The 19,589-nt window shown below is 26.6% G+C and overlaps 1 protein-coding gene across 1 annotated transcript in view; it reads right to left on the reverse strand.

Moving 5' to 3' along the window:
• Positions 1-826: 826 nt before the first annotated feature.
• LOC136089216 (probable serine/threonine-protein kinase gdt4) overlaps positions 827-19,589 on the reverse strand; it is a 69,194-nt gene continuing 50,431 nt past the window's right edge. Inside the window, exons 11-14 of the mRNA XM_065814968.1 lie at positions 8,791-8,943; positions 8,550-8,609; positions 5,141-5,310; positions 827-1,066 (exon numbers count right to left, since the gene is read on the reverse strand). Coding sequence (XP_065671040.1) covers positions 988-1,066; positions 5,141-5,310; positions 8,550-8,609; positions 8,791-8,943 — 462 coding nt within the window. The 3' untranslated portion in view covers positions 827-987. The remainder of the gene's footprint in view (positions 1,067-5,140; positions 5,311-8,549; positions 8,610-8,790; positions 8,944-19,589) is intronic.

Here is a 19,589-nt window from a genome sequence, read left to right on the forward strand (position 1 = left end):
TTTAAGTATTTGAAAAGAACTTAAATCGTTAGTTCTTCATATGCTTCTCTATCTACAAATGCGTTTTTTTCTATTCAATCCCGGATTGAAAATTTCCGGGATTTTAGCCATCTATAGTTACGATAGAAATGTTTTAAATTTAAAATAACAGCATTTAAAATTTAGACACTTTAGAGTTTTGTTTCAGTTATTTTGCTATCAAGTTGTTATAGGAAAGCCATTTTGTCCCATCTGTTATCTTGTCTTAAACTCCCCTACACTACACTTGCCTTAAATTATTTCTCAACTGGACACATCAATTGCCATCGAGTCGACACACGATGGAAAGATTTAATTTTGACATTTTCAAGCAAATCCAAAAATAGTTAGCAAGTTTTCAGAGTTATTAAAACGCGTTGAAATTCAATTCTATTTAGTGTGAACAATACAATTTTAGTTAATTTCCAAGACCAAACTATTTGCCAAAAAAGTTAAACTGGTTTATCGATAGATAAAAGAATTTCCATATCTATGAAAGTAAAAAATATATCCCTATATATAAAAGTTAAATTGTTTTAAAACGACGTAAAAAAAAAAATCAATACGTGGTTTCCAAAAATATAATAAAAGGAAATATTATTCAAATTTGCATAAAAAAATAAATTATCTTTATAATATATAATATATTAAAGTTTTGTAAAATCAAATTTATATACATTTATAAATTTAAAAAACCTAAAAACGCACAATTAACTCATTAGAAAAAGTTATAAAAAATATTTAAAAACTTTATCAAAAATATCGAAAATTGCTATAATGTATGAGTCATGATTTTTATAAATCGTCATTTTTTTTGTTTAAAAAATTTTTTGTTTATTGTGAAAAAATACAAATGTTCCTCGTTTTCGTACTTCACTATTTAATTTATTAATACTTAGTTTCGCATCGACACAACAACCAATACTTCCTCAAATGATTTTAAGGCTTGTATTGCAGTTGTTACATCTCCTAGTTGACGCAATTGCCATGATGTAAGTGCTCATGTTCAAGAAATTTTTTCGGAAGCTTGTCCAAAATCTGGTTCAAACTAAACAAAAAAAAATATTTCTAAATAACAAGCTAAATGTTTTTATCATTGTGTCGCTTAAAAGTAATGTTGATAGAATATTACTAAAAAAACATATAATCTTAAATTATTTGCTTTTAATTTATTTCCAAAATATTAAAACTTTTGCAAAAATATAAAATCGTTGCATTGAGCGACATAATAGGGGGAGTCAGGTATATCTATCTATCTATATATATATAACTTTTGCAAAAATATAAAACAGTTGCATTGAGCGACATAGTAGGGGGAGTCTGGTATATCTCTCTATCTATCTATATCTATATATTTATCTATATATCTATCTATTTCTCTCTACACACACACACACACACACACACACACACACACACACACACACACACACACACACACACACACACACACACACACACACACACACACACACACACACACACACACGCACACACACACACGCATACTGGTTGACGGTATGAGTTTGGCATGGGTTTGATTCAATTTCAAATCAAAAAAATGTCGAATCACAACCTAATTAGAAATGGCTTTTAAAAAAAAAAAAAATTTTTTACACGTAGCGTAGGATAGTTGGAGGAATAAACTCCTGTAAAGTTTGAGCAAAAGAGGGATCTTTTCAGTGTCAGAGTTGTTTGGTGGTGGAAAGTATGAGTATACATTAACATATAACATTGAAGTTTGATTGTTTATAACGTGAAAGCTTGTTTGATGTTTTTGTTTTGTTTGTAATGGGTGGTAACTAAATTTTGGCACAAATACAAAAGTGCATATATTTTTATTATTACACACTCTATATACATTATAAATTAATCAAAACAAAGCTCTTGTATTTCATTATAAATTTTAATAAAATTTTTTACTACTCTGCTTTTATTTCAAATTACAGAAAATTTTACAGCATTATGGAAATGTAAAATGTAAATTTGTAATATGTAAAATGTAAAATGTAATACCATAGTACCATGTAATGCCATAATAAATGTTAATTTGTAATATGTAAAATTTAAATTGCTGCAAAATTTGTGAATTTTTAATTGATGATAAATCATACTTTACATTGATGCATGCTGATCAGGCAATGATGCTTTCTACACTGACAACTTAAATGAGACACCGCATAATGTTAAATACAGCTTTAAAGAAAATATTCCTAAAAGTTGCTTGTATGACTTGCTATATCGCCAAAAGGATTGACAAAAACTTTTTTTTGAAAATCTGGATTACAGGTGGTTGTACTCCAAAAACCACGTGAAAGTAGAAGAACCTAGAACTTTCTTCTTGAGACAAATAATGTTTTTCAAACTATGATTATTAAAAGATAAGCATAAATGGGGTTGTTCCTGATAGGTATGGTTTATTATGTCTCGCATGTGTTCTTTTGCTAAAATGTTGAAGCTAACTCCTTTTTTCGCTATGCACCCAAAAAACCACATTAACTAATCTGACTATAATTTCTTGTAAACTGTTAAGAATACCTAATTTATTGAAGAGGATTGTTTAAATAAATTGCTCTTAGGACGATTGCATCACTGGTAACTTATATTGTAAAGAACACTTTAAATCTACTACAAAAACCAAATTATATGCATCCTAAAAACCACTGGTTTTTTTCATGATTTCGGAAAAGATTTGAAAAAATTTAATATAATATTTATATAATTTACTCTAAGATAATTTCTATTTCTTATCCATAAAAAAGTTCAATTTTTCATGTCAATTTATTGCAGAAATACTGCCCTTAAAGCATGTTATGTTTTTTTGCATGTTGGTCATTTTAGAGTTTTGTTTATTATACTTATATTATTTATTATTATATTTATGTTATTTATTAATAGTAAGTAAAATGAAACCAACATCTGTGTTACATTTACGCATAAACAAAGTAAGAAATCTTAGTACAAAAGCTGATGCCTCAGATGCCAGAAAACATACAAATGAAAGCAATAAGCAACTAGAGGCTGCAATAAATTCTTGCAAAGATATGAATGGGAGGGACAAACAGCATTAAAGACTGGTATGTTTCCTCTTATTAAAGACAGAGAGACAATCAACAGGCAATTAGATGGAAAAGTGATTAATGGACAAGAAAGAAGTAATTGAACTATACTTACAGAAGATGAAGAGGCATGTATTGTTTGTTTATAAAAAATAAGAGCAGGTCTTTACAAGCAATTAATAAACAGGAAGTAACCAACTTAATTCTAAATGTGCTAGGTATTAGACATCACACTAATACAAAGTTGAAAGGTGGAATGAAGTTTCATTAAATGCTTGAGCTGCACTGGAAAAAGGAAAGTAAGTTGAAATAAAATTATTTAATCTACAATGATCCTATGAAATCTAAATAGGGTAATCAGAATCATCTTTATATTTAAATATCTCTTTTTTAAAATCTTACTATACTTTTTATATCACAGTCTTCTTTTATAGATTTAGTTGATCATTTAGACTCTGATTTTATGCTAAATATAGCAGTTTTACCATCAAGCAACAAAGAAGAGTGTCTATAAACCGCACACTGAATTGTTCAAGGAAAATGGCATGTAGTCGTTTAGGTATCAGTTTAAAAATTTTTATAAATAAGTATACTTATTAATAAAAATTACTTAAATGTACTTAATCAAAACAATTTCCGTGTAATATTTTTCAGATTCCCTTGCTAAAGAACTATTAAAAGTTGGTGTTATGGTTAATGAAGAGAAAATTGAAGCAGGGGTTTAGAATGGCACTGTTGATACCTGTCAAATATTTAATTGTAATGAAACACCCCAATTTATTAGCTATGAGGTTCATGGTACCAATTCTAGATTGTTTTATGCTGGCAAAGGGGATGTATCTCAAAGAAAGTATAGAGAAAACGAAGAATATGTTACAATATAACCATTTGTTTCATTTTCAGGCATGCAATAATATGTGGTTTAAGAAAAAACGTATAAATAATAATACTTGCTTAAAATGATTTTTAGTTTTTATTTCTTATTTTAAAATAATATATGTATGTGCCAGGTGATATTTAAATGTACTGGTATTGCAAGTTGTATAGTTCCAACAGAAGCAGCAAATAAAATCAGAAAATGGAGTATCAAACCACAAATCGTTCTTGACAGCATCAAAAGACCTTGATGTCTACTTAAATGAAAAAATGTTAAGCAACCCATCATTTTATTTTTAGATGGACATAGCTCAACTAGACTTTGATTTTTTATCTTTTCTTGAGTTAAAAAAAACTTGTCTCTTTGTCACTCCACCAGGCACACATTACAACAGGAGTTACTCAACTTCTTGGCCAAGTAAATAGAACATTCATAGCGAGTATCATAAACAGAAAGACTATATGTTTTCAGATATCTGTTCTTTGAACAAAGAAGCTTTCACTTCATTTTTGTAATTTCAGTAGATCTGGTTCAAAAATTTCATATTTTGCAACAGATCTACTGAAATTACAAAAATAGTTTTGAATATTTAGAATAACAAACCTTTTAAACATCATTTGGTATACGTAAATTTTATATTTATTAAAAAACAATGTTATGTTTAAAAGATCACTGTTAAATATACCTTTTTAAATGGTTTAAATCATAGTTCAAATTAATCAACTGAGTATAAAATGGTTTAAAACATTTTTTTTGATAATAACTTAATTACATTACATTTAAAAAATTGTAACAAAAGTTTCCATATTGTTATTATCAATAGTCATTTGTTGCTTACAATGTTTTGTTATTATCATATGTTATTTGTTGCTTACAATGTTTTGTTATATTTGATACTAAAATTAAAAACCTTGATTGCAATCCGATTTCATGTAGAGAGAGAGTAAATAAATTGTGATATCAATCAAAATAATAAATAAATAAATTATATAGAATTATGTATATTATAAAATTTCAACTGTTGAAATCTTTATTACTATATCAATACAAGTTATCAGTACACTTTTTTAGTTTGTTTTAAAAACTTATTGTCATAATATCAATACAGGTTAGCTTTTATGTTTGTTTTAAAAAACTCAGTGATCAATAAAAAAAATATATAAAAAACAAAAGAAATTTTTTTTACTGCAATTGAACAATGCTGTTTGCAAGATCATCTTGGATTCCAAAATTGTTACTTTCTGAACTCTTTTTAGAACGAATACAATTGATCTCATTTGAGACTGTTTCAACATCAACTTGAAATAAACTATTGTTAACTAGATGATCAACTGTAGGTCTTTTTGAAGGATCTTCCTAAATAAATCATTGCTAATCAAATTATCAACAGTAGGTCAAATCAAAAGTAAATTACTATAAAGGAAATTAATAAACATAAATATTTAAATTTTTGCCCTCTTTTTAAGATTTTCTGACCATTATCAATTTGTATAGCTTTTGGTTCTTTATTTATTTTTTGTAGCAATATAACTACAATGTAATTATAAAACAATACATTAATAAAATAATAAGTATCTAATTAAAGAGTTTGCTGTAATTCGTTATTGTTTCCCCAAAAGAAAAAAAACCCTTTTCAGTTAAGAGTTAAAAAAGCATAAAAATGTTTGACTGAAAACTTAAAAGACCTTAAATTTTAAGAGTAAAGGAAACATAAATATGGGAGAGAACTCAAAACCATCCAAACCACAAGGAACCAACTATGCTTAAGGAAAAAACTAGACAAAATAAAATTTACAGCAAAAAAAAAAAAAGTCACAACATTTACAATTATTCGGATCTTGTCTAAGAGAGAAAGAGCATCATTAAAAAAACCAGCTAAAGTATGACAACAGTATTCTGTATAGGGAGGAATGAGATTTATAAAAGTTCAATGGAATCAGGAACATGAAAGTTGCAGTTAACAAGGGTAAGATTTAATCAAGAACATGAAAGTTGTAATTAGAAAATGTAAAACGAAATTGAGAATATGAAAGTTGTAAATAAGAAATTAACTCAAATTTAAATTAAATTTAAACAATGTTTTTAAAAATCACTGCAATTATAGACACCAACTTTGATGTCTTCCATATTTAAAATCGTTGAGTAATGTATGTTGTTGTAAAATTGAGTTAAGAACAAGAAAAACAAAAAAAGAAGATCTCATGAAAAATCTTATCTCAGTCTCTTCACACAGCACTAGGAAGATAAACTTATTTTAAAAATAAAATAAATAAAAGTAATGGCTCGATATTAGCTAACTTTTAGTAGTTTAGCATTATGGGCGTCTGACAGTATAGGAACACCTCTTTTTTGTAAAGGGCGACAATTTAGTAAAAAATGCAAGTCATTTGCCAGGCAGGTAACTATTCACACTAGTTTGCTATATTCAAGTTTACTGAATGTTATAAAACAACTAGAAATGCCCATTTAAAATGTTTTATTTTAATTTTGAATCACTTTTTTTTTTTAATTCGAAGTGAGTTTCAAAATCACATTTGAGCCCATGAGATGCATAGTGGTATGAGTCACTTTTTTCAATATTTTGTGTTATTGCCACCAATGGTTAGCATTTTGTTTATTCTATTACATGGCAGAGTGGTATAAGTGGTATAATGTGGTATAATTATTTTATTACATGGCAGTGGTATAATTATTCTATTACATGGTATAAGTGGTATAATCATTCTATTACATGGCAGAGTGGTATAAGCAGAGTGGTATAATGATATTGATAATGATGCTGGAATTGTTTTTTGTTATGCTCCTCACTAAACAGCTGTTTTTGTTCACAGCCATAGTGATATTAGTCAGACTTCTCAAAACTAGACATAAGTGACTTATACCACTATGCATCTCAGGGGCTCATTTCTTTTTAATTCAAAATGCAGATGTATCATTTTTTCATTGCTATAGTCCCATTTTAAATCACATTTTCTTATCACTTCAAAATGAATTTCGAAATAACATTTCTTTTTAATTTAATTATTAAATACTTAAAATTTATTCACAATAATCTGATTTATATAATTACAGTTAATTCCGGATAACTCAAACCTCCGAGGGACCAAGGAAAATGGTTTGACTTAACAAATGTTTGACTAAAGCAAATTTCTGTTAAGTCAAACTTTGACTGATAAGAGATATTAGTACAAGGTAAGGCAATTTTTTTTCATTCAATGCTAAAGTATATACATTAAATTTACACTATTATACTAATAAAAGTGTGGAAAATGGTTCAATGATAGAAGTAACGGATTGTACTGACGCAGAACATTTAACGATAACATTTTAAAAAGTTTAGCGGTAGTGGTGTTGTGGTAAAGCGCTCGCTTCATAAGCGAGAGGTTCCGAGTTCGATCCCCACCACGTCCCTGGTAGTACCGCGCTCAACTTGTTTCTCCGCGCAGCGGCCTTGTTTGTCGAGGTTCGTGTTTCGGAGTTATAGAGTTGAGAGAGGGTTATAACCACTATTAAGTAGCCTCCTCATCTGAAGTGGCCTTCTTGGCCTTGAGCAGGTGAATAAAAAAAAAAAAAAAAAAAAAAAAAATTAGCTACTCAATGACTTCTTTACAATTTGGTAATAAAATTGCAACAAAAAGCTAGCGGTCTTTAATTTAGAAATTCATTCAATTTTTTTAAAGGTTTTTATGATAATTTATCTCTAACAGTTTTATAAAAGCTATTATTATATTTATTTAATATATTTTAGATCTAAATAATACAAAAATATTAGACAGTTATTTGTGTTTTATAAAGAACTACTTTGTTTTTTAAAATTTTTTTGAACTTTTGTATGGGACTTATAGATACTGATATATTTAAAAAAAACATCTCAATATCTGTAAGTCCCAAACATAAAGTTCAAGTTATCCAAAGAAATCTGCAAAAGAATGGTTCAACAATGTTTGAGTTATGCAAGGTTCAACTTAACCAGAGAATTTTAATAAAACCATAAAATGTTGTTACTTTGGACAGTGGGGTAACTTTACACTAAAACTTTGAGTGAAATTCTTTCAACTAGAAAGAGTTTTATTCAAAACTGATTAAAAATTTTTTTAGTAGAATGAGTTTTACTCAAAGTTTACTAGAAACTTTGAGTAAAACTCTTTCTACTAGAAGGAGTTTTACTTCCAGTTTTTAGTAAAACTCTTTCTACTAGAAAAAGTTCTACTCTAAGTTTTTGTCTAAATTTACCACACTGTCCAAAGTAACCACATTTCACGGTAATCATTTAGACGATTTCAAGAATTTAAATGAAACAGGTCGAGATAACAAAAACTCAAGTTAAACGGTGTTCGACTTTCTGGAAATTAATTGTATAAAACAAATAGTAGGGAAAAAAGTCAAGACAAATACTTTGAAATAAAATAATTAAAAAGTTAAGTAATTTAACCTCTTTAATGGTTTCTTCGATCTTACAGAATAAGTTGAAGTTAAATCCATAAAAATAATTTTTCACTGTGATTAAAATTGACAATAAACTTTGCTATTTTTATGTTAACATTCATACTTATAATTGCTAAATAAACAAAAGCATTTAAAAAAATTGTTCATACCTCTGTGCAATCATTAAATACTTGTGAAAACTTATCATGTGTCCTCTTTATTTTATTCGACTAAAAATTTAAATAACATTGAATATCATGAAACCTTATATGATTAGTATAATATGTTTGACATTATATTTAATACTAAAAAAATTATATTTAATACTAAAAAAAATAAAAAAAAATTGAATTCAAATGAAGTTAAAGTTAGTTAACAAATTTGAGCAAGAACAAACAAAATATTATTTACCACTATTTTATTTCTTTCATTTATCTTTCTTTTCTTTTCTTGTGGTAAATCATCACAATTTATTTTTGTTGATATATCTACATTTGCCATACTTGCTATAATGAGCCCAACACTATGTATGTCTATTGGTTTATTTGCAACACCATCATATATCTAAAAAGAACAGTTTTATTTTTAAAATTCAAAATAAAAATAAATAAAGTTACAAATTAAACAAAGTTACAAATAAACTATATTTTATCTTTGTTACGATTGAGGTATTGGTAAAATAAAAAAAAATTAATAAAAAAAGACATATTTTGAATTAGACCATCCCTTAAAAAAAAGTCTTTAAATATTAGTAAAATATTTTAAAGTAAATGTACTAATAGTTATGTTAACCAATGTCAAGATTTCAGCAGTTTTATGTTAAATAGCGATTATAAGTCCAGGCTCACAAAAAATATGACTGATATGAATTATAAATCCAGGCCTTTTGAAAAATATGACTGCTTGATTACAAGCAACTTCTTTACCAGTTTTACTACAAATCAATATTTTTGACAGTTGTCATGAAAACTCATAGAAAGAATTGCTATGAGATATTTATGAAATAATTAAGATAATGTGACGACAACATCAATTTATTAAATTGAACAAACCTTGTTGAAATGTTACAGATGATTAAAAAAAAAAAATGCTTTTACTAAATGGAAAAAGGAGAGTTTATATAGAAAGGAACTATTATTATGAAAATCACCTTAATCTCCCCTAATGCACCCAAACAGATACACTCACTATTCCTAATCTCTGTCAAACACCTTCTTTTATTGCCTTTAAGAGTTGCACCACACATCTGAATATCATTTTCATTTTTGCACTTTTTAAACACTGGACATCATCAATCTTTTGATGATGTTCAGTGTTACACATTTTTCAAAATAGCAAGTAGTTTTAAAGTAGGGAGGTATATTTTGAAATCCTAAACAGAATAGGCAAAGAATATGCCCAATCTGATTAGTTTTTGAAAGATTTGTTGTGTTAATAGGATTTGAGCGTATGTTAAAAAGGCTTTGCGCATATGCTAAAACAAAAACAAATGCCAAAAATCTTACTTTTTTGGCATTAAGTTCCCATTAATCCCATTAAGCTAGATATATATTTTTTTAAATTCTTTAATTTCTTTTGAGAACTTTACACTAACTATTCCCGAAATCCAAAACAAAACCTTTTATATACAAATGTATTTAAAAGATTTTGTTTCTTATTAATTCAATATCTTGTAAAGTTCTTTTAACATGCTTTATTAATGAACATAAATTTTGCTTACAAATTTCTTATTGATAACTAAAATCTCTCTATAAACTGTTTATAATCAATTTAAAATATTTATTATGTTTTAAAAAAAAAGTTGTGATAAAGAAATAAAAGATTATAAACAAGATTGTTTGAAGAAATAAATTAAATGGAAATATAATTTTCAAATACATAACTTAGTTTTCATCAGTAATTTTTTTTATATTAGTTTAAATGATTTTTTATGTGGCCTTTTTTATGTGGCAAGTCAGGCTATTTGTCAGTCGATGTATATACTGAAGGCCCCTGCAGCAGGCTATTTTAGTATGACATCACACTGCTCACCTAAATCAGCAGTATAAGATATATATATATATATTATATATATATATATATATATATATATATATATATATATATATTTAACACATTAATAAATATATAATATGTATAAAATATTATCTGCAATATACACTGTCCTTCAAAACAAAGAAAACTCTAAAAAAAAAAATGTATTTGCAAGTAATAAAAGTGTTTAGAATTATTATTTGTTAATAAATGTAGGAAATATTCTTATTTTTTATCTAACTTGTATGATTCTATGATTTTATTAGATATAAAGTAGAAAGAACTTTTTAAATCGTTTACATTTTGTTTGTTTTAGTTTTTCTTTTAGCTTTATTTTTTTTGCAGTTTTGTTTTTACTGAGCTTATATTTTATTTTTTAGAAGGAAAATAGGGGTACGGATGAGGCCTAATTATTTTTTAGGCAACAAAAAAGTTATACTAATACTATTTCCATAAAGTTGGTTATTACTACTTTGAAATTTCTGTGATGCTATTAACTATTTTTTTTTTTTTTTTTAATTTAGAAAAATAAATCAAAATTTGTTACAACACTGACAAGTCACATGTTATTATATGTAAAGGTTAACTTTTCTTAAGAGGATTACAGTTCTTATGAAAAAAAAAAAAAAAAAATAAAGGTAAAGAGTATTGTTTGTATATATATATATATTTATATTTTGTTCACTTCAAATCTTTTTAAATTTTCTTATGTCATTTTTAAAATTTTTTTTGCACAATTCAAGTTATATATGTTTATTGTTTGCACATGTTTTTTTAATAAATATGTGTATGTGGTAATATGTGCTTTATAGCTGTTTTATCAATGTGTTTTTATAATAATGTAAAGTAGTTTTTTATTGTTTGTGTATGAGTTAATATGTGTTATATAATTGTTTTATAAATGTGTTTAAACCTAGAAGTTAATTTTTTGTTTAAGCATCTCCTAGCTGATATGTTTTTTTTTAAAGTCATAAGATTATTGTATAATTTATTGTAAATGACAGTTTCTTATACTTAAAAATTATTTGTGTTTGCTATTTAGAGTAAAAAAAAATTATATAGAAAAGATCACAATCTTCAAGATTCTTTTAAGATTTTTTGTTACTACTTTCAATTAAAAGTGAAGTTTAAATGGATGATATTAGGCTAGAAGCAGATATTAGTTTAGAAAATGGAAATGTTAAAAGGCAAGTTAATCGTAGCAGAAATGTAAGAGATAGGCTTAGGCGAGATGAAATTAATAATCAACAAAATGCTAGATATGCTCCTCGGCAAGCAGCAAATAATTTGCACCCAAATGAGGAGAGCGTGGTTAGGCAAATTGAAAATAATCGATGCAGAAATGAAAGAGATAGGCTTAGGCAAGATGAAATTTATAGTCAATTAAAAACTAGATATGCTGCTAGATACGAAAGAATGCATTGTATAGCAAGAAGTAATACTATTCCAGATTATAATTATTTAGGAGAAATGAATTATATTTGTCAGCATTGTGGTGCTAAGAAATTTCCTGATGAAACACATTTTTTATATTGCCATAATGGAAAGGTAGTTTTGTCGCAAGAATTACAAGATTTATTTAAAGGAAATTATGCAGATGGAAATGCGAATCTAAATTTTATAAAATAAATTCGAAATTATAATGCCTGTCTTTCTATGTATATTATATGTATTAAGGAAAAGTTTATAAAAATTATTATGGTAAGAGTAATATTAATAATAATATTAATAATGATAATAATAATAATAATTATTATTGTTAGTACTAATAATAGTAAAAATAATTGAGCTAATAATAATAAATAGAGTAAAACCGGGTCAAATGATAACTAATGGTAACTAATCAATAAATATTAAATAACTTTTTTATTTTTTTATTGTTTTTTTATTTATTTATTAAGTAGGTAATAAAAAACTACATAAGATTATATAAATACAGATTAAAATAAAAATTAATCAAGTTATTAAAAATAATAATGTAAAGAAAAAAAAAATTGTGCAGCTGTTGGCAACATTCTGATAAAACTGTCTTTTGCTTCATTTAAAGCTAATGTAGTTCAACTTATGAACCATGGGCTAACATGTTTTAGAATACATATTCTAAAACATGTCGGCCCTTGGTTCATAGTTTTTCATCTTATAAGTAATCTTTGGCAAAATCAAGATGTTCCGCCAATATATTGTCAAATATACATCTATGATCCACTTGCAGCAGTAAATTTTAGAATGCAACAACGTGGTAATAATCTTTGCTTAAATGATTTAATGTTTCGATTGCAAACTATTATTAGTAAATAGAACCCCTTTGCAATTTAAAAACATGGCTGAAGTGGAAGTTGAAGAAATTCGTTGAGCAGCTATAGAAGGTCACTCAGTGTCAGTTGTGAAAATGTCTTTACTTTAAGGGCAAGATAGACAACACTATTATCTCCCTTCACATAATGAAGTTGCAGTTGTATTTGTTGGTGAAGATGGTGCACCGCCTGCTTCCAGGGAAATTGTTATTTACCCAAAAGGTCATCCTCTTAAAACTATATCAAGTATGCCTGCCAACTTAGATCCTATGGTTTATCATCTATTTTTTCCTAGGGGTGATGCTGGTTGGCATAACCAATTGGTTAACAACCCTGAACGTGCTACATTGGTTAAAAACCATGTTACATTATCTCAGTATTAAAATTATATTCAGACAATTTTTTCTTCACTCTTTTATGAGAAAAAAACTATTTTGGCAATATGCTGTTGATGCATATGTTAAAATTGAAGGTCAGCGCCGTACTTTCATCAGAAATAACTAAAATAAACTCAGAAGCGAGCAGTATGATGCCTTACACAAACATGTAAACAACCTTGGAAATGATCATAATGTTAGACCAGGGTGTGTTATAGTTTTGCCATCAACTTATGTAGATAGTCATGAAGCTTTAAAAGAAAACTTAGATAAACGCTGGGTGGTACCTTACAATCCATGGTAATTAAAGAAATATCAAGCTCACATTAATGTTGAAGCTTGCATGTTTGTTAAGGCTGTTAAATATTTGTACAAATACATATACAAGGGTCACAACTGTGCCAATATTTTAATAAATGAACAAATTAATCATGATGAAAATGAAAGAGCACATTGCTATTCATATGTAGACATTCCTTATCACTTTATATTTGATGATAAACATTGTAAATGGAAGGTTAGACAAAAGGGTGGTAATAAGGTGATAGTAAGAATGTATAAAGTTAATCCAACTGGAGAACTATTTATTCGAAGACTGTTACTTTTGCAGGCAAAAGGAGCATCATCTTGGGAAGATGTGTGTACTGTTAATGGTATTGTTCTTGAAACATTTCGTGAAGCATGTGTTTTAAAAGGTTTGTTGCAAGACGACACTAAATGGCAAAATACTCTTTCTGAGGCGGGTTTTAACGCATATGTCAAAGCAAATTAGACAGTTGTTTTCAATAATTTTGACCTTTTGTGAACCTGACAATCCTTTTTATCTCTGGGATAATTACAAAGCTTTTATGATGGAAGATTTTATTCACCGCTCAGTCCCACTTCTAATAGCTGAACAAGCTACTCTTTGTCAAATTAAAAAGATCATTAATCAAAGTGGTAAAATGCTAGCTGATTAGAACCTGCCTGTTCTTGATGAGTTTAAAGGTTTAAATCTAGAAAATTTTGATGAAAATGTTCAACAATCTATTGACAAAGCTAATCGAACAAGACTGTTGCTTAATGTCAATCAATTAAATGTATGTCATGCTATCCTTGCTGCACTAAATGAGCAACCAAGTGTACAAAATCAACATTCTAGATTGTTTTTAATGGATGGACCAGCTGGTAGTGGAAAAACTTTTATGTATAAATTATTTGATTGCTGAAACCATAAGTAGGGGCTTTAAATCTGCTACAGCTGCATGGACTGGCATAGCAGCAACTCTTCTTACAAATGGATCTACATTGCATGGCTTTTTCAAACTTCCTGTTCCAATATTGGATAATAGCACATGTAATGTAACTTCTAACTATACACAGGCATTTTTTGAGACAAGTTACTTTGTTTTTGTTTGATGAAACATCCATGATACCTAAACATGTCTTAAATGCAATTGATAGGTTGTTAAAAGATATTTGCAACAACAACTTTCCGTTCGGAGGAAAAGTCATTCTTTTTGGTGGTGACTTTAGGCAAATTCTGCCTGTTGTGAAAAGAGGACAACCAGCTGAAATAGTAGAATCATGTATAAAATATTCTTTACAGTGGCATTGGGTGCAGAAGTTTGTATTAACTGAAAATAATTTTCCCAATGGCTACTAAAACTTGGGAATGGAACAATACCTGTCAAAGAGGAGGATTTTTTTACAAGATGTATTGAAATACTGAATCAGTGCATTATTCGAGAAAATGAATTGATTGTTGAAAAGATTTTTGGAGATGCTGAACAAAATGATTATTCTAAATGCGCGATTTTAACACCAACTAATGTTGATTCATTATTAATCAATGAAGAAGTGTTTGAATGTCTGCCGGGTGAGGTCAAAATTTATTTAAGTGCTGTTCAAATTGATACTGATGAACTAAATGAAAGAAATAACTTTCCTGTTAAGTTTTTGAACAGCTTAACTCCTTCAGGTATGCCACCTCATTGTTTAAAATTGAAAATTGGTTGTGTAATTATGCTATTTAGAAATTTAGATCTCAAAGCTGGATTATGCAATGGTACTCAAATGAAAGTTTGTGCTCTTCAAAATAATTATATTAAGCAGAGGTTTTGACAGGTGTTTCTGGTGGTAAACAGGTTTTTGTTCCTCGAATTTAGTTGGCTCCATCAGATTCTAATTTATCTTTTTTTCTGAAACATCATTAGTTTCCTGTCACATTGGCTTATTCATGTCTATTACTTTTTATTTTAATTTGATTTTAAGCATATTTATTTTTATTCTTTATAATATAGTATAAAATAATTATAGTTTATTGATAAGGTTGTAAACTGTTAGAGCAGATTAAATAAATCAAAGATCTATATTATCTACTTAATAACCTACGACCAAAATGAAAATTTACTATCAATTGTTTGTTTGTTTTTCTGTTTAGTTGATAACAATGAAGAGGGAGGTAGTAAGTTTAAAAGGATTTTTATTTTTTACAAAGTAACTAAAATGTTTTTTAAAATGTTGTTGTTGACTTTAAAGTAAAATAGTAGGTTTTTATAATCTTATACAATAAGCCCAAGAACTTAGGTCCTACTTAAAATTATATTGTAATTAACAAAGAGAAGAAATTTAAAATTCTTAGTGAAACAGATTTTTATCATTTTATATCAAGTAAGTTTAATTAAGATTAATTTTCTTTAGTTGAATAAGAGAGAGCTAATGAAGGTAGTTACATTAGTTAAGTGAATTTATTTAAAAAAAATTAAGTGGATATTTTAACGCCTATACATTTAAGTGCTTTTATTGCTTAGACACAGAATTGAAGAGTGAAATAAGTCAGTGTTTTTGATATTAGATATTTGTTAATAGGAATTTGTTTATTTGCACTGTAACTGGAATTTTAAAACTTCAAATACTTTAACTTTACTTAATTTTTTCTTCTAGGAGAGTTAGAATAAAAACTAAGTATAAATTATATGATTAGTATGTTAAATAAATGAAGCGTTTATATCTGTACCTCAGAAGTCAAAGGTCGGTTGTCACATTTAAGAAATTGTTCAGGAGAGAGGAAATCAAAAAAATAATTAGCCTTTATTGGTTTATTCTTCATGGTTAAATTTACGTAATTTTTTTTTTGTGTTTTATTTAATTTGTCTTGAGGTACATGAAATATAATTTTGAAAAAAGAAAATTTAATTTATAAAAATTTAAATAAAAAGAGTTGTTTCTGGAAAACAGACATTACTTTGAACATTGTGGGGACAGCAGACCTTTTATATTGACCTAACTTTGTTTCACATTGTTGTAGGACAACAGTCTTTATAGATACTGAAAATAGATACTGAAAAAACTAAAAAGGTCTCATACATAACTCATTTTCACAAAAACTGGACAACCGAACTTTGTCTTCTGAGTTACAGATATTAAGATTTAAAGTTTATTTTAATTAATAGTTTTGGTTTAGTTTATAGTTATTTTTAGTTTATTTTTAGTTAGTTTAAGCTTCAGTTATCTTTTTCTTAATTTAGGCAACTTTATGGAGGAAATTAAGGGAATAGGTAAAAAAAAAATTACAATTATATATTTATTTATATGCAAATACTATTTTATTGATTATTTTGAGGTATATTTTATTGTCTTTAGCGTCTGGTAGAAGCATAACTGGTAGGGCTGTGTTTTATATTTTATATATTTTGTATGGAGAAATATGTGCAATAGGTGAAAGACCTATTTAATAAATATGACATTTTTTAACTGTTCGCATTTTACTCATATTTTTATTAAAATAAAATTTTTCACGCTTGACTCTTTATAATTTACTCTATTTTTTTTTAAAATATTTTTAGCATCGTCTTCTGTTACCAGTGAAAATGGTGAGGTTATGTTTTATTTTGTAATTAAATAAAATTGCAAATATTTATAATTTTTATTACATCCTTCTTTTGTGATATTAGAGTCGTTAACATTTGAGAGTTTTTGTAATTTTAGATTCCCAACACCTAGGACCTCTCTCGGAGAGGTCCTTCAATAAGTGGTGTAGGAATAGCGGTATGGATGAGCCCTTTAAATGGAGGGCTCATCCATACCAGGGTGTTGGGAGGCACCAAAGAAAAAACAGCAACCAAAAGGTTGTAAATGTCTTCTATCAGTGAAGATATTTATAACTTATTTGTTGCCGCTTTTTATTTGGTGATTTTTTTTTCATTTTTATATATTTTTCAATTTTGTAATTTTTTTAATAATGTATTGTGTTGTATATTTGGTTTGTTTTGGTCTTTTTTAATTGAAATTTTTATTGTTTTTTCACCAATTAAACTTTAATATAGTTAGATTGATTCATTATTCAATTATAATATAAGAATGCTACATTCTATTGTTAAAAATAATTAATTGGTAGTTTAACTTATTGAACTCACTACTTTTAAAATTTACTATAAGTCAAGACAATATATTTAGCTATATAAATGGAATTTATTTATATCTCGTTTTGATTTTTTTATTTGATATTTTTTTAAATTTGTTAAACACATGTTTGGTTTAAATTAAATTTTTTTGTTTGAAACGTATTTGTACTCAATTGCTTAGTTATTTATAATAAACTTAGTTACTTTTAATAAATTTATTTAGTTGTGTGCATTTAAAGTTTTTAGGGTAGCAATTTTCTTTTTTAAAGAAAAATTAATCAAGGATATACCAAAAAATTAATAACTCCTGTATAATATAAGTTAACTTCATATTAATCTTAATAATTAAAGTTCATTTTATAAAAAATATTACAAGAACTGATATGTTTTTATATTAGGTAGGGTGTAAGGTAGTCTATGTTTTCTAATAAAAAATCTCAAATAAAGATAGAAATATGAAAAGAAAACCAAAAAATTCTTAAAAGAAAAATAAATTTTTTGTATTTCAAATTTCATTAAGAATATTATGTAATATTAAATATCAATAACAAGCAGAACCATAACAAGCATATATATATATACATATACATATATATATATATATATATATATATATATATATATATATATATATATATATATATATATATATATATATATATATATATATATATATATATATATATATATATATAAAACATACAAAGTTAACCCCCCATATAGCAAAAATGTTTCCACTAACATAGGTAAAGTGTTTTTAAAATTCGTCAATAAGCATTTCCCACCCTCTAATAAAATACATAAAATTTTTAATCGAAATATAATTAAAGTATACTACAGTTGCACAAAAAATATGGAAAGAATTATAAAAGGTCACAATAATGCTTTGTTAAACAAAAAAGAAACTCTAAATGAAAAAACTACAGAAAATTGTAATTGTAAACAAAAAAACAATTGTCAAATGAGTGGAAATTGTTTATCAAAAAATGTGGTATATAAATGTGTTGTTACCTCTAAGAATGTACCTGATTAACAATATATTGGCATAACAGAGGGTGAATGGAAAAAACGTTTTGCCAATCACAAGCAATCATTTAAAAATAAAAAGTACTCAAAAGACACCATGTTGTCAAAATATATATGGGAATTAAAAGGTAAAAACATTGATGATTTTATACTGAATTGGTCCATCCTTAAAACAGCGCCTGCATATAACAATATTTCCGAAAAATGCATACTATGCCTACAAGAAAAATTTAAAATAATTACTCATGCAAACCAAGAATGCTTATTAAACAAAAAATCTGAATTAATTTCTAAATGTAGGCACGAAAATAAGTTTCTCCAAAAAAACTATAAAAATAAATGAGCTCAAATAATAGTTACATTAAATCCCCCTTTTGAAAAATATTTTTTTAAAAAAGCATAAGTAATCATTTCTAAAGAACTCTTTTTATAATAGTGTCAGCAAATTCCACAAATGTGTGAAAATTTACAGTAGTAAAGACATTTGCAACTTCCTGTAAATTAATTTTTGGTATAAATTAAAGTTTTATTAATTTGATCATTCATTTCTGAGTCTTAATTGATGAAACACAGTGTTCAATGAAAAAAATTTAGGTTAAGTGATTTTCTACTAATTTATAATTGCTCTGTTCTTCAAAGAACAATGAGCACTCTATTTTGTAGAATACATTTTATAAGTTGTTCAAATATATATATAACATTGTATATATCTATACATTAGAAAGAAAACTGTATTTTTTTTGCTTACAGAAACATAACTAAAAAAAGGTAACAATGAAAATCATCAACAATAAAAAACAACAAAAATCGATTCATACATAAAAAAAGTTTTATCAATATATCTCTACAGGGTAAATATTCATAAATCCAAATATTTTGAGAAACATTAAGGCTACAGAGGAAATAAAAAACATAACAAGAAAATAGCATAATAAATTACAAAACTAATTTTCACATAAATTATGATAGCTTTAGCATTTTTGTTTTAGATTCTTTGCTGCTGCTGAGAGTGGTAATTAGTGCGTAGTTTTTTAGCAAAATATTAGAACATATTCTGCATTGTTTTTTTGTGACTTTAGATTTATATTTAGCTG

This window comes from Hydra vulgaris, chromosome 13, assembly GCF_038396675.1.
Source record: "Hydra vulgaris chromosome 13, alternate assembly HydraT2T_AEP".
Lineage (NCBI taxonomy): Eukaryota > Metazoa > Cnidaria > Hydrozoa > Anthoathecata > Hydridae > Hydra > Hydra vulgaris.